General features: G+C 40.8%; 1 protein-coding gene and 1 pseudogene across 6 annotated transcripts in view; both read left to right on the top strand.

The window, feature by feature from the left end:
- Positions 1 to 13,142, top strand: part of MYO1B (myosin IB) — a 181,275-nt gene that overhangs the window by 102,512 nt on the left and 65,621 nt on the right. For all 5 annotated transcript variants that reach the window (XM_082466965.1, XM_082466961.1, XM_082466962.1 and 2 more), the window contains exons 6-7: positions 1,419 to 1,465; positions 8,582 to 8,645. In XM_082466965.1, the coding sequence (XP_082323091.1) occupies positions 1,419 to 1,465; positions 8,582 to 8,645 (111 nt within the window). The remainder of the gene's footprint in view (positions 1 to 1,418; positions 1,466 to 8,581; positions 8,646 to 13,142) is intronic.
- LOC309663300 (T-complex protein 1 subunit zeta pseudogene) lies at positions 4,826 to 6,772 on the top strand (annotated as a pseudogene). The gene has a single exon. The product of its transcript is annotated as a T-complex protein 1 subunit zeta pseudogene (transcript).

Raw genomic sequence — 13,142 nt, forward strand, 5'->3', positions numbered from 1 at the left:
GAGCCAACTATTTTTTTTTTTTTTTTTTTACAATCAAAAACATAAAAATACTAGCTAACGTGAAATATAACACAACAGGTTTGGCTACTGAATATCCACAGTGAGCTTTACACATCTTCATCAGGTGATTGCTTTCAAAACTTGGACCAGCTTTTAGCCATTGTTAATCATGTGAGCTCTTGTTACGCTAATCTTAATTTAATTTAATGAAGTTGTGGAGGTTTCCAGGGATTTGATGCCCGACCTCTTAATTTAAAGATTCATTTCTGTGTGCCGCATCATCGTGCGTCACTCTGCAGTCCTTGCTGGCTGTCGTGTGGCCCACGGATCCCAGTAACAGCCTCGGGGTGGGGTGGGAGGGTATTGGTAGAGAAGCAGAATTTCATGCCCAACCCCCGACTCACTGAACCAAAGTGTGCACTTGAACAAGATCCTCAGGTGACTGGTTTACACGTTAAAGTTTGAGGTGCACTGCTGGGCTTCAGGGCATCAAACAGGGATCCCCTCTTCTTATACGACTTACATTTATTCCACTTAAATCCTCTACTACCAAGGCCCAGATTAATTTGCTCCTATCTTGTGCGCAAGCTTGATGAAGCAGTCATTTTAGCTCATGACACTGAAATACCTTTGTCAGACAGGAGCATTCTGTGCCTGGGGCCGTGTCATCCGTGTGGTTCTTACGTGCTCTCATTTGAAAGGGCGTCCTGTGGGAGATTCTAGCTCCTCGAAGCAGCTAAGATTGGGACAAACTTGGATTTTTGCATTGTGGGCTGATTTTTTGTTTTTTTTTTTTCTGGAAAGTTTCACTTAGGTCTGATGGACATAAACTAATGAAACTATATGGTATTTTTAGCCTATTGGAAATGATGTTAGTTTCCAAGTCTCTTACTCTTTCTGTATTTCAGTTATATATTTAATCACGTTTAAATACCTTTTATTTCGAAGTTCATTAAACAATTTAAAGTTTCTCATGCCTTTTTCCACCTGAAAACCTCATCAACTGAGTTTCATAAAACCTTTGTTAATGTTAAGTAGTCATCTCTAAAATAACCTTATTCATTGTTAATAATGGGAGAAGAGCACAGAAGCCCTGCTTGCTCGCCATTCAGCTGACTACTATCAAAACATTTAAAATGTGTTGAATTAGAGAGGATTGAGTTTACAGTAGTACTTGAAAAAAATTCTGTGTATCGTAGGAATGACTCTTTCTATGAACTTATAAAAAGACATGGAAGCTTTAGCAGCTTATTAAGACTCGTGTTAAGTAGTTTCTATGGAAATTTTCTGGACAGAAATGCCATTGCTACAAGTTGCATTTCTAGGATTTATGGATGTCAAATATTACATTTGTTTTATTTTTTGGCTTGAAATTATTTTTCTGTCACTTGACCACACATCTGTTTCTTTCCTACCAGCATTTGGAAATGCCAAGACTGTAAGGAATGACAACTCCTCTAGATTTGTAAGTATTTGTATAAGCGTGTTAACACTAATATTTAGCTCATGTGTGTTTAAACAACCAGTAGATGTTTAATATTTCTTAATACACACATTTAAAAAATAAGAAACACCATATTGAGACATAGGCTAAAAGTTCTATAAGGACTATTTTTCTGCTTTCTGGAATTCTCCTTTTTAATTCTTCTTGGAGTGACAAGCTATCTTTTTTTTCATGTTTTCTTGTCATCTATCATAAAATTCCATGAGCAATTTAAATGAGGCTGTTTAGAGTAACTTTACTATTGTGAGTTTTGATATTTAAAAATCATAATTAAGACTCAGAAATTCCATAGAAAGAAGGGTAAACTAGGTGTCAAGTTTGTATACTCTACAGCTCTTGTCCGTTCTTCAGTGGGGCCAGAAAGGATGGAGGTGTATTCTAAAACTTTATAGAGGTAAAATCAATAAGTTTGGCAGCTAATGGGGGGTGTGGGGAGGACTGAATAGTAAAAACTGAAGCTAATTGATGTTTTGAGTCTAGCTGAGTTGGAAAACGCTAATTCCCATAGTAGAAACCTTTCCAGCCTCATCTCCCGCCTCTGCAGTGTGCACTCTGGCACATCAGCCCCTGGGTCTCCCCAGCCGTGCTGCCTTCTTTCCTGCCTCTGGTCTTTACAGGGACACACACTGCCTGGAGGCAGCTGGGGGAAATATGTTGAGTGTGATGGTGGCATTTTGAAATCGATGGCTTTTTTTCTATAGTTGAGCCAGTTTTATAAATTTCATAATAAAAGATCATTTACTTTATAAGCTGTCTTCTCATATACATTACTTGGGACCATTATTGATGATCGTCTGTGCCTCGCTGCCAGAGACCCTTCCTGCATCCCCACACCTCCACTGCCCAGCTTCTTTTAGCCCCCTTTTTGCTTTTTTCTCATTGGCGTTATCCTGTGCTTAAGGCATGCAAAGGACCTCAGGTGGAGACAGTTTTGATAGATTGGAAAGTGGAAGGCTAAGGTTCCTAATTCCAAGGCAGTGAATTTTTTCCATTGGATTAGCCCCTTAAGTTGTTAAAACTGATGTGAGCCATGCCTTTTCCTGTTGCGGTAACATGACTAATCTCATTACATAAATAGAATTAGACGCAAAGTGTGGGCAGATAGAAGTAATTCCAATAGATCAAGCTTCTTTATAGGATAGAGATTTTATTTTTGCTATTGGCAAATCTCATATACACACACTTTAAAAAAAAATACTTGCAAATATATTTAGTCTGTAGGCCGTAAAAATACAGAAAACCATATTGCTTAAAGAGTCACTAGCACTTAGAGACATCGGAAAATCTAGCGAAAGGCTTGGCAGGTGATTTGGCTTGTTAAGTAACTTCAGAGAAATCCTATCATAACACGGGTATTAGGATATGAGATTAATACTTGATTATAGGCTAAATCATGTCATGCCCAGTTTTTAGTAATTTCTCTGCTTTGTGTGTGTGACTTTGACCAGTAGTATACCCAAGCCTATGTTATAATATTATAGTAGGACTCTACTATATTTAAAATTACTACTGTATATATAACAGAGGTTTATGACTCCAGGGAAATTACATTTCCTTCAACTGTGTTTGACGGGTTAACTCCGAATAAATTTTTTGATCTCTCTGCTGAGAAATCTGGGAGACGCTGCACCTCATTGTAGCTGACAGTGTGGACCACTGTTCCCATGGAGGTGCCTCACAGTGACCCTCACCCCAGCACTTTAACTTGGCATATTGAGCTTCTAGTAAGAGAGACTCATTGCTTTGGGGACAAAAGAAAAAACAGTTTAAGTCTTCGAAAATCACTGTTCTCGACTAAGGACTTTGGAGGGGGATTTTGTTGAGCGTCTGCGGTGTGCCAGGAGCTGAGTGGAGCACTGGAGAGTGTGGGAGAGAGCGCTCTAGGGTCCGGAAAATCTCATTACCACTCCTCTCATTCGGTAAGAATAGAAACACACACAATTCATTCATTTGTTTGAAACCTCCGGGTTTTCTTTTAAACATAGTTAAACTTAGGTCTCCTTGCATATCCTCTTGCAGCCTGCAGTCTTTTCCCCACCAGTAGCTGGAGTGATCTTTACAAGCTGCCGTCCCCTGCCGGCTGACAGCCTCTGCGGTCCCCTCGCACCTAGAATATAGCCCGGGCTCCCCCAAGCCTCCGCACGCAAGGTGGGCCGGCCCAGCCGTGCCCGGCTCCCTGGGCCTCAGTCACACAGGCCTTTGTGACTGGCAGGTGTGCCGAGTGCTTCCTGGACTTGGGCCTTTGCTGTTGCCAGTCCTTCTACACCATGCACTGTGTCCCCAGATCTCTGTATGGCTGGCGTCTTGTATCATTTAGGTCTTATCTCAGATGTCACTTCCATGATGCCTTCTGTAGACTCTGTGACTTCATCCTATTTTCATTTTTTTAGGCATTCAGCAGTCTCTGGAGTTACTCTGCTCCCTTCCCCCGTTTACATCATCATTGGCCCTGGAGAGTAGGAGTCGAGGAAGCGAGCCCCTCGGCCTCTTGTTCACTGATGTGGCCCCAGGAGCTAGAGCAGGGCCGGTGCCATAGTGGACACTCAGAAAACATTGATTTATTGATGAATGGATACCTATTTTTAAGAAGCTTATAAACTAGTCAGGAAAAATGGACATGGCTGAAAATAATTATAACACAACACATAAACTAGTAAGTTCCCCATGAAAAGTATAGATGAAGTGTTATGGAAGCTCAGCATAGAGAAGCTGGAGGAGTCCGGGGCAGGGGACAGTCCTGAGTGGGTCCACAAGATTTAAAGAAGCCAAAATGGGGTGGCAAGCAGGAGGAGCTGGCAGTACAGCATGAGGAACTGAGGAGAGAAACCAGTGTGGACCTTCATTTGCCAGAGTTAATGGCCAGACCAGGGAGTCTGTGAAGGGAGCCGTGGGCCCGGGCCCCAGCTGGAGGGCCTGGAGCAGCAGGGTCAGGGTCTCAGACTTCACTCTGCAGGTGGTGGGAAGCCGCTGGTTGTTTGTGAGTAGTCTAGTGACAGGGTCAGAGCCAAGCCTTTGCGGGCTCGTCAGTGTGGGCATCAGCTGAGTTCTCCGTGTTGTGCAGGAGTTTAGCCCAGGTCAGCTTCCTTTTCCTTTCTCCACGGTGTTTGCTCTACTCTCTTCAAACCTTCTATCCTTTACTCTCAGCTGATGGTGTTATGCCTGCTTCACAGAAATCATCCTCTTCCAAGCTCTCAAACCAAATTAGCCCCGCTCCTTGGCACCTGCCCTGTCTCCCTATCAGTATACATGCTCCTTTCTCACACTTATCTCTGCACCTGTACTCTAGATCTGTCGCCTCCTTTGCCCAGGGACCACCTGCCATCAAAATCATCCCCTCTCGGATAGCGCCTCCCGGCCACGCTGAACCGGCTCTGGGCCTTCCGGACGCCGGGTTCCCCCATTTTCTTCTGCTGGGTCAGCTATGGCGGCCGTGAAGACCCTGAATCCCAAGGCTGAGGTGGCCTGAGCCCAGGCGGCGTTGGCGGTCAACATCAGCGCGGCCCGGGGGCTGCAGGACGTGCTGAGGACCAACTTGGGGCCTAAGGGCACCATGAAGATGCTTGTTTCTGGTGCTGGAGACATCAAGCTCACTAAAGATGGAAATGTGCTGCTTCATGGAATGCAAATTCAACACCCAACAGCCTCCTTAATAGCCAAAGTAGCAACAGCCCAGGATGACATAACTGGTGATGGTACCACTTCCAATGTCCTAATTATTGGAGAGCTCCTGAAGCAGGCGGATCTCTACATTTCTGAAGGTCTTCATCCCAGAATAATTACAGAAGGATTTGAAGCTGCAAAGGAAAAGGCACTTAGGTTTTTGGAACAAGTCAAAGTAAGCAAAGAGATGGACAGGGAAACACTTATAGATGTGGCCAGAACATCTCTACGTACTAAAGTTCATGCTGAACTTGCTGATGTCTTAACAGAGGCTGTAGTGGACTCCATTTTAGCCATTAAAAAACAAGGTGAACCTATTGACCTCTTCATGGTTGAGATCATGGAGATGAAACAAAAATCTGAAACCGATACAAGCTTGATCAGAGGTCTTGTTTTGGACCATGGGGCACGGCATCCTGATATGAAAAAGAGAGTAGAAGATGCGTACATCCTCACATGCAATGTGTCATCAGAATATGAAAAAACAGAAGTGAATTCTGGCTTTTTTTACAAGAGTGCAGAGGAGAGAGAGAAACTAGTGAAAGCTGAAAGAAAATTCATTGAAGACAGAGTTAAGAAAATAATAGACCTGAAAAAGAAAGTCTGTGGTGATTCAGATAAAGGATTTGTTGTTATTAATCAAAAGGGAATTGACCCCTTTTCCTTAGATGCTCTTGCAAAAGAAGGCATAGTAGCTCTGTGCAGAGCTAAAAGGAGAAATATGGAAAGGCTGACTCTTGCTTGTGGTGGGGTAGCCCTAAATTCTCTTGATGACCTAAATCCTGATTGTTTGGGACATGCAGGACTTGTCTATGAATATACATTGGGAGAAGAGAAGTTCACCTTCATTGAGAACTGTAACAATCCTCGCTCGGTCACATTATTGATCAAAGGACCAAATAAGCACACACTTACTCAGATCAAAGATGCAATAAGAGATGGCTTGAGGGCTGTTAAAAATGCTATTGATGATGGCTGTGTAGTTCCAGGTGCTGGTGCAGTGGAAGTGGCAATGGCAGAAGCCCTGATTAAATACAAGCCCAGTGTAAAGGGCAGGGCCCAACTTGGCGTTCAAGCATTTGCTGATGCATTGCTCATTATTCCCAAGGTTCTTGCTCAGAACTCTGGTTTTGACCTTCAGGAAACACTAGTTAAAGTTAAAGCAGAACATTCAGAATCAGGTCAACTTGTGGGTGTAGACTTGAACACAGGTGAGCCAATGGTAGCAGCAGAAGTAGGCGTATGGGATAACTATTGTGTAAAGAAACAGCTTCTTCATTCCTGTACTGTGATTGCCACAAAAATTCTCCTGGTTGATGAGATCATGAGAGCTGGAATGTCTTCTCTAAAGGTTGAATTGAAGCTTCCCTTGTATCATCTGAATCATGAAGATTCTACAGAGTGATCCTAAGAATATAGCTATGGAATTTTTGTCCAAGCTTCAAATGATATTCAAAGGATTTTCTTTTCCCATATAAAAAAAGGAGAGAACACTGGCATCTGTTCAGATTCTGAAATTCTGAAATTATAATTACAGTATTTTTTAAATTGCACTGTAGTGTACACATACAGGCCATACTTACCAATAAACAGGATGTTTTGCTTTAGCTTCAGTGATATAAAACTATATGTTAGATAAGCATATATTATCTACCGTATTAAATATTCCTTGAAAAAAAAAATCATCCTCTCTCATATGGTCATCCTCTGACTCTCTTGTGAAGTTACTCTTTCTCCCTCCTTCATGTCCGCTTTGCCTCCAGTGTCCCCTCGCATCCTAGAGAGTGTCGCGGTCCACTCAGTTGCCTGGGCCACATTCCTGGACTTTTAAATTCTTGAACACCCTCATTTATTACCTTCTCCATCCAACCATGACCAGTCATCATGACTCTCTGGGTAGCTCTCAGCTCTGTTTACTTTCCTCTTTTGCTACTCTGGCGTAAAGCCACCAGTGTTTCTCCCCTAATTGCTGCCACCTCTGTCAGCTACATCTGATAGATCCTTTCCAGTCCATTCCACACTAGCCAGAGTGATCTTGTAAAGAGGCAAGTCTGATCATGGTGTCCTTGTTGAGGAACGTTTAATGACACACCTTTGCTGTCAGGAGAAAATGTCGGTGTCATGATGTGCTCTGACTTCCCTCACCATCCTCACGGATGCCACTGCTTATGCCTGCTCCTTCCTGATCCCTTGCCTCCTTGCGTGCCTGACTTCTCCTGCTACTTCGCCTTTAAGCTAGGGCAGATCTCCTGCTCCCCCTGTCCCCTGTTCTTTGTGCACAGCGCCATGATCCCACTGTAGGATGCATTCCTGTACATGGTTATGTCCTATTTATGTCTCAGTTCCTCCCCCCCAGACTGTAAATTCCTTGAGGGCAGGAGTGATGCCTTGCTTTCCCTTGTGCCTACGTTAGTGTCCAGGAAATGCTTGATAAACATTTGCTTAATGAGCAAGTGAAGACTTAAAAAGGCCAGATGACCCATGACAATGAAGAAGGAGAAGGCGGGGGAGCATGCACGAGCTAATAAAAAATCACAAATTACATTGTTGATTGTGTGCCATGTGATCATGTTTCTCCTCCCTTACCATTATTTTGAAAATAGAATTAAAGTATTTCTCTGGGAGAATTATTTACAAACCATCGATCTGACTAAGGTAGAACATGAAACAAAACCAAAGACTACTTATTAGATCAATACACCCTTTTCCAAACAAAAAACAGCTCTCAGGGTTATTCTGATACACTTGTTACTCTTTAACCAGACAACCCAGACCCATTCTCTAAAAATCACAGTGTGAGACTCCATGTGTGTTTCTGTGTGTTTAAGGTACCATCTATAAGGTATAATATGAACATGCGTTATATATTTCTGTATAATCTAGATTAAAAGCCAAAGAAAGTGATAATGATCAGCCTTTGATTCTGAGTTGGTCACACCACATAATCAGGCATTTGATTTGAGTAGATATAAAAACAGAACTTGAAGTCTTCCATTTTATCCACTGTCCAGTATGTTTGGAATGTCTAGCCATGGCTTAAAACATACTTTGCCTATAAAAATGAAATAATTTATATTGCCAGCTAGTGTATATTCAAGGAATACTAATTTTCCCGGTTTTTATTCTTGAATTGAGTACACACGCCCTTGAGAAGTTTGAAACGTATCCAAAAGTCTTATGATGGCTGAGAAGATCTATTCTTAAATTAGCAACGAGATATGCTCACTTTGAGCTAATGGGGTATTTAGTATGAATTATTTTTGGAGGCACATTGTTTTGCATCATGGTTACATAAACTGTGTCCTTCTTAATTACATTTAAACAAATACATAAAGGGCTTATTATGCTATGCTTTAAGATACACTGACTGAATATTTTGAGGTGAACTTGAAAACTCACAAAGTCTTTCTTTGGCAGGGCAAATATATGGATATTGAATTCGATTTTAAAGGCGATCCACTGGGAGGAGTGATAAGTAACTGTAAGTATTTTAAAGAAGTTCAGAATAGTAAAACATATATTTATAACAGAATATTTTAGATACTTGGGTCTTCAGGAGATAGGTTTAAGAATACATTTCCTTTTCTTATACTTAAATTTTTAACCTATGCATTTCAGATTGTTTTATAATATTTAATTTCTAAATCTTTTTAAAAGATCACTTAAAGTCTTTGCCTTTGAAAAACTTTTTAGAAGTCTGCTAAAGAAATAAATATTAGCCCAACTGTATTTTATATCCTATATAGGTCTTCAAGCCAATCCAGTAATAAAAAAGATTCTCCAATCGTTATTTTCTTTAACAAAATTACTCTATGGTTGAAAACAAAATATAAATAATAATTGATTTTAATTTAATGACTTTTGGGGTAACAGTTATCCGATAAAATGAGAAAAACCTGTACTTCAAATTTTACTGTGAGAATTTTGTCTTCAGTGTGTTTAAATAATTGAAATGTGGTACACCTGTTAAGTAGAGACAGATTTATTAGCTTTCTTTAGTCATGATTTGTGATTGTAGAAGTGAAATGTTCTCTGGCAAAGGAGAAAAAATGAACAAAATCAGGTGAGGTCTACTTAACAGCCCCAGGTCCAGAGTTTTCTCAAGTGGGCACAGTGGTCAGTATCTGTTGTAGATAAGGCCCCTTCATCCATGCTTTGGAGCTTCAGTACGTGTGGCACCGCCCTGATGTCTCTGCTCCTGTTGATTGTGTAGCTGATTCGTTTGGCAAGGATACAATGACCACTCAGGGTTAGTGCACCTCCAGGGGAAGCTGCAGCCTGGTTATATTTTCTTGTTTTTTTGAGGGCCACCCTGCTTCCCCTGGCCTTTTCACCACCCTAAGATGCTGTTTGGACTGTTAGAATGAAAAAACTCTAAGTTTGTACTAGATTAAAAAATAACAATTGGCTCAGGTATCCAAAGCACTGCTTTTTGCTATAGCAGTGGCATTCCTTCTCCAAATGAAATTTTATTCCAAATATGAAACAGATGAAATGAGGCCTGATCTGGTTAAAGAGGAGATGAGTAGCCAGAACCCCTAGACCCCCAGGTGGCCCCTGTGATCTTCCAGAGAAACTCTAGAACCAGAGGGATGCCATTTGAAAGTGAGTGTTTTTAGAATTTGGGCAAACCATGCAGCTGAATTTTTAAAAAAAATTTTTAAATCATAGTTCGTAGAGTAAACTTCTAGGGCTAGAGTTTCTTTATCTTGGAAACTATAGGATTGAACTGGATGAATTCCATGGTTCTTCCCATTTCTACCATTTGTAGTTTTTAAATAGTTTAATTTAATTTATTAATTTTTTTGGCTGCGTTGGGTCTTTATTGCTGCGTGAGGGCTTTCTCTCGTCGTGGCGAGCGGGGGCTACTCCTCGTTGCGGTGCACGGGCTTCTCATTGTGGTGGCTTCTCCTGTTGCAGAGCACGGGCTCTGGGCGTGCAGGCTCAGTGGTTGTGGCTCGCGGGCTGTGAAGTGCAGGCTCAGTAGTTGTGGCGCACGGGCTTAGTTGCTCTGTGGCATGTGGGATCTTCCCGGACCAGGGCTCGAACCCGTGTCCCCTGCATTGGCAGGCAGATTCTTAACCATTGCACCACTAGGGAAGTCCCAAAGTAGTTTATTATTTTAGTTTGTGTGCCATGCATTGTTGGGATTATACGTATTTGTAAAAATGTATTATTATTGGAAAAACGTCTTGAAGAGGAAGTTTTAATCTGAGATGAAATTGGCTAGGATGGTACTACTTATGTTAAATGGTTTTAACTGTCAAATAAGGAAACAGAAATACTCATGCAAATCATATATAATACCACCAAAAGCAAGTGATTATAACCCTGCCAAGTTTGTTACGCAAGCTTCCTTCACAGTATGTGGCAGCTGATGAGAGCTGTATAGGAAAAGGTATGCCTCAGTTTTAAGACCACCATTTTAAGGAAAGATTAGCTTTTATTCTGAAAGATATTTATAACACTTTTATAACACTTGCATTTTACAAGACAAATTAAATTTAGTTATTAATTGAGTAATACACTTTTTAAAATGAGGCTACATTAACTTTTTATTATAGAACATTCTAGAATGATTGAGCCAATATTACTCTTGAGGACTCTAGGAAAATATTTAAGGATGCCTTTATTCTAAGTATTAGAAAATAACTAGGGTTTTACATTTTGAAGTTTCAAGTTTCAAACAGAAATGTCTTCCTGTCTCTTAATTCTTGCAGTATCCATGGAGAATAAATAGTAAACACCCAGTTCATTTCCAGTGAAGATTAAAAACCATCATGAATGAATTTCATATGGTGTTTGTTACCATTTGTTCCCACAATGAAATTATATTGAAATTTGTGGTAGTGGGAACACCCTGGTATTTTAGAGTATCCTTTGCTTTGGAAAGGAAAGGGATACATTAGTGGTGAGAGCAGGAAATTTCACCCCGTATAGAGAGAGGACTGACTCATAGGTGGCCACGGGGAGCTGCTGCCTGCTGGCTTAAGGGGGTATAAAGCAATGGGTAAACCCACTCTTGTTCTCTGCAAGCTGCCAAAAGTTAGCTTCTTGTACCCAGAAAAGGAGACAAGATTTGCCATTTTGTAAGTCGTCTATTTTGCTTCCTTTTCCAGCAGCCGCCTAGTAAAAGCATAGGTCGTTGTTGGCTGTAATTATTACCTTGAAAAAGTCACAGGATCATTTGAGCCAGTTGTGTACCCAGGAAGTGGGGAAAAAAAGCCCAATAACTTACTCTCTCTTCCTCTTTTTCTAAGAGAGGTATGCAGTAAAACCTAAGTCTTGAACTCATTTGAAAGCTACGTATCTCTGAGGGTTAGTATCATTAGGAGAGAGGTGTTACAAAAATAGAAAATGGCAAACATTTACTTAAGTAGAGAAGATAAAATATGGAAGCACATCCAGATGTTTGGCTGATGTGAGGTACTATTTCTCCTACTTTGTTAATGCTTGTGGGTCTCATAAAATTTATACATTTACATTTGAGGATTTTGGATCTAGTGTTATGAACTTGAAATGTTTGGAAACCTGTTGCTTTTATTAATAGTCACAGATACTTTCTTATCGTTGTGGCACTAAATGGCAATTTAGACTGGAGAAAATGTGGAACAAGTCTCAAGGGATTTTATCTCCTAAAAGAAGAATAGCATAGAGATATACTAAGAAGAAGCCTTAAGATTTCAAATGTGCATATACCTGCGTAAACTGTCAGGATGGGAGACACGGCTGTCCTGTTCACGGTAGTGTATCAAGAGCCTAGGGTGATACCTGACACACAGCAGGTGCTCAGTAAATGCTGGAGATGAGGGTGGAATTGGTTAAATATAGGCAGGCTCTACATTTTCCTGCTTTATTATTTGGGACATATTCATGAGCCTACGTATGCAGTTGTCAGTGATTTATCATGTGGTTGCCAATGTCTAAACAAAAAGACAACAAGTTGCTTAATTCTCTGTGCCTCCATTTCTTTCTCTTTGAAATGAGGATAATAGTACTGATCTCATAGGGTTGTGATGAGTTGTAAATAATTTGTTAACATCTAAAACACTTGTACCAGTGCCTGGCACATAGTAAGCACTCAATAAATGTTTGCTTCTTTTCATTATTGTATATTTATTTGTTGATTGTCTCTAGCTCCTAGCCAAATATATACCCTATAATGACAGAGACTCAGTTTGTATGGTTCATTGCTAAATGACAGCAACTAAAATAGTGTCTAACATCTAATATATATTTGTTGAATTAACTAATTAATAATCACATAAGTACCTAATGTACAATAAGCACAGTTTGACATAGAGAAATTTATTGAGAAATAAAGCTTCTTCTTTATTGGGTACGTTTATCTGAATATTCTATGTTAATCATTTAAAAATACTTTTTCTAAATCCCACAAAGGCAAACAAAGTTATTGGTAATCAAGCATCATCTGTTACTGATGTCTCTCTTCAGCTTGAAAGAAGTAACCCAATCCTGTGGTTATGAAGGAAAGCAAACGTTGACATTGGTGTGTGGCCCAGTTATTATTACTGCCCAATAAACCACCCCAGACTTAGTGGAGTAAAACAACGGCCCTGTTATACGCTCTTGGATTCTGTGGGTCAAGAATTCAGATGGAGCTCAGCAGGGTTGGCTTGTCTCCATGACATATGGGACCTCAGCTGGGAAGACTCCAGTGATTGGGGGTAACTTGCATGAATGGGGGGGTTGGGGTCCTCTGGAGGCTTTGTCACTCATGTGTCAGGCTCCTGGGCTGGGATGATTCAAGGGGTGAGCTCAGCTAGACTGTTAACTAGAGCCATCTATGTGTGGCCTCATGTGATTTGGACTTCTCACAGCAAGGCGGCTAGATTCTGAGAGGGAGTGTTCCAAGAGGAAACATCCTGACAGCAGGTGTTCCAAGAGAACCAGGAAGAAGCCTGAGTAGCCTGGGAAATCGTACAGCATCACTGTGACTCTGTTAAGTCCATGTGGG

This window comes from Balaenoptera physalus (assembly GCF_965194825.1).
Source record: "Balaenoptera physalus genome assembly, chromosome: 6".
In the NCBI taxonomy this organism is placed as follows: domain Eukaryota; kingdom Metazoa; phylum Chordata; class Mammalia; order Artiodactyla; family Balaenopteridae; genus Balaenoptera; species Balaenoptera physalus.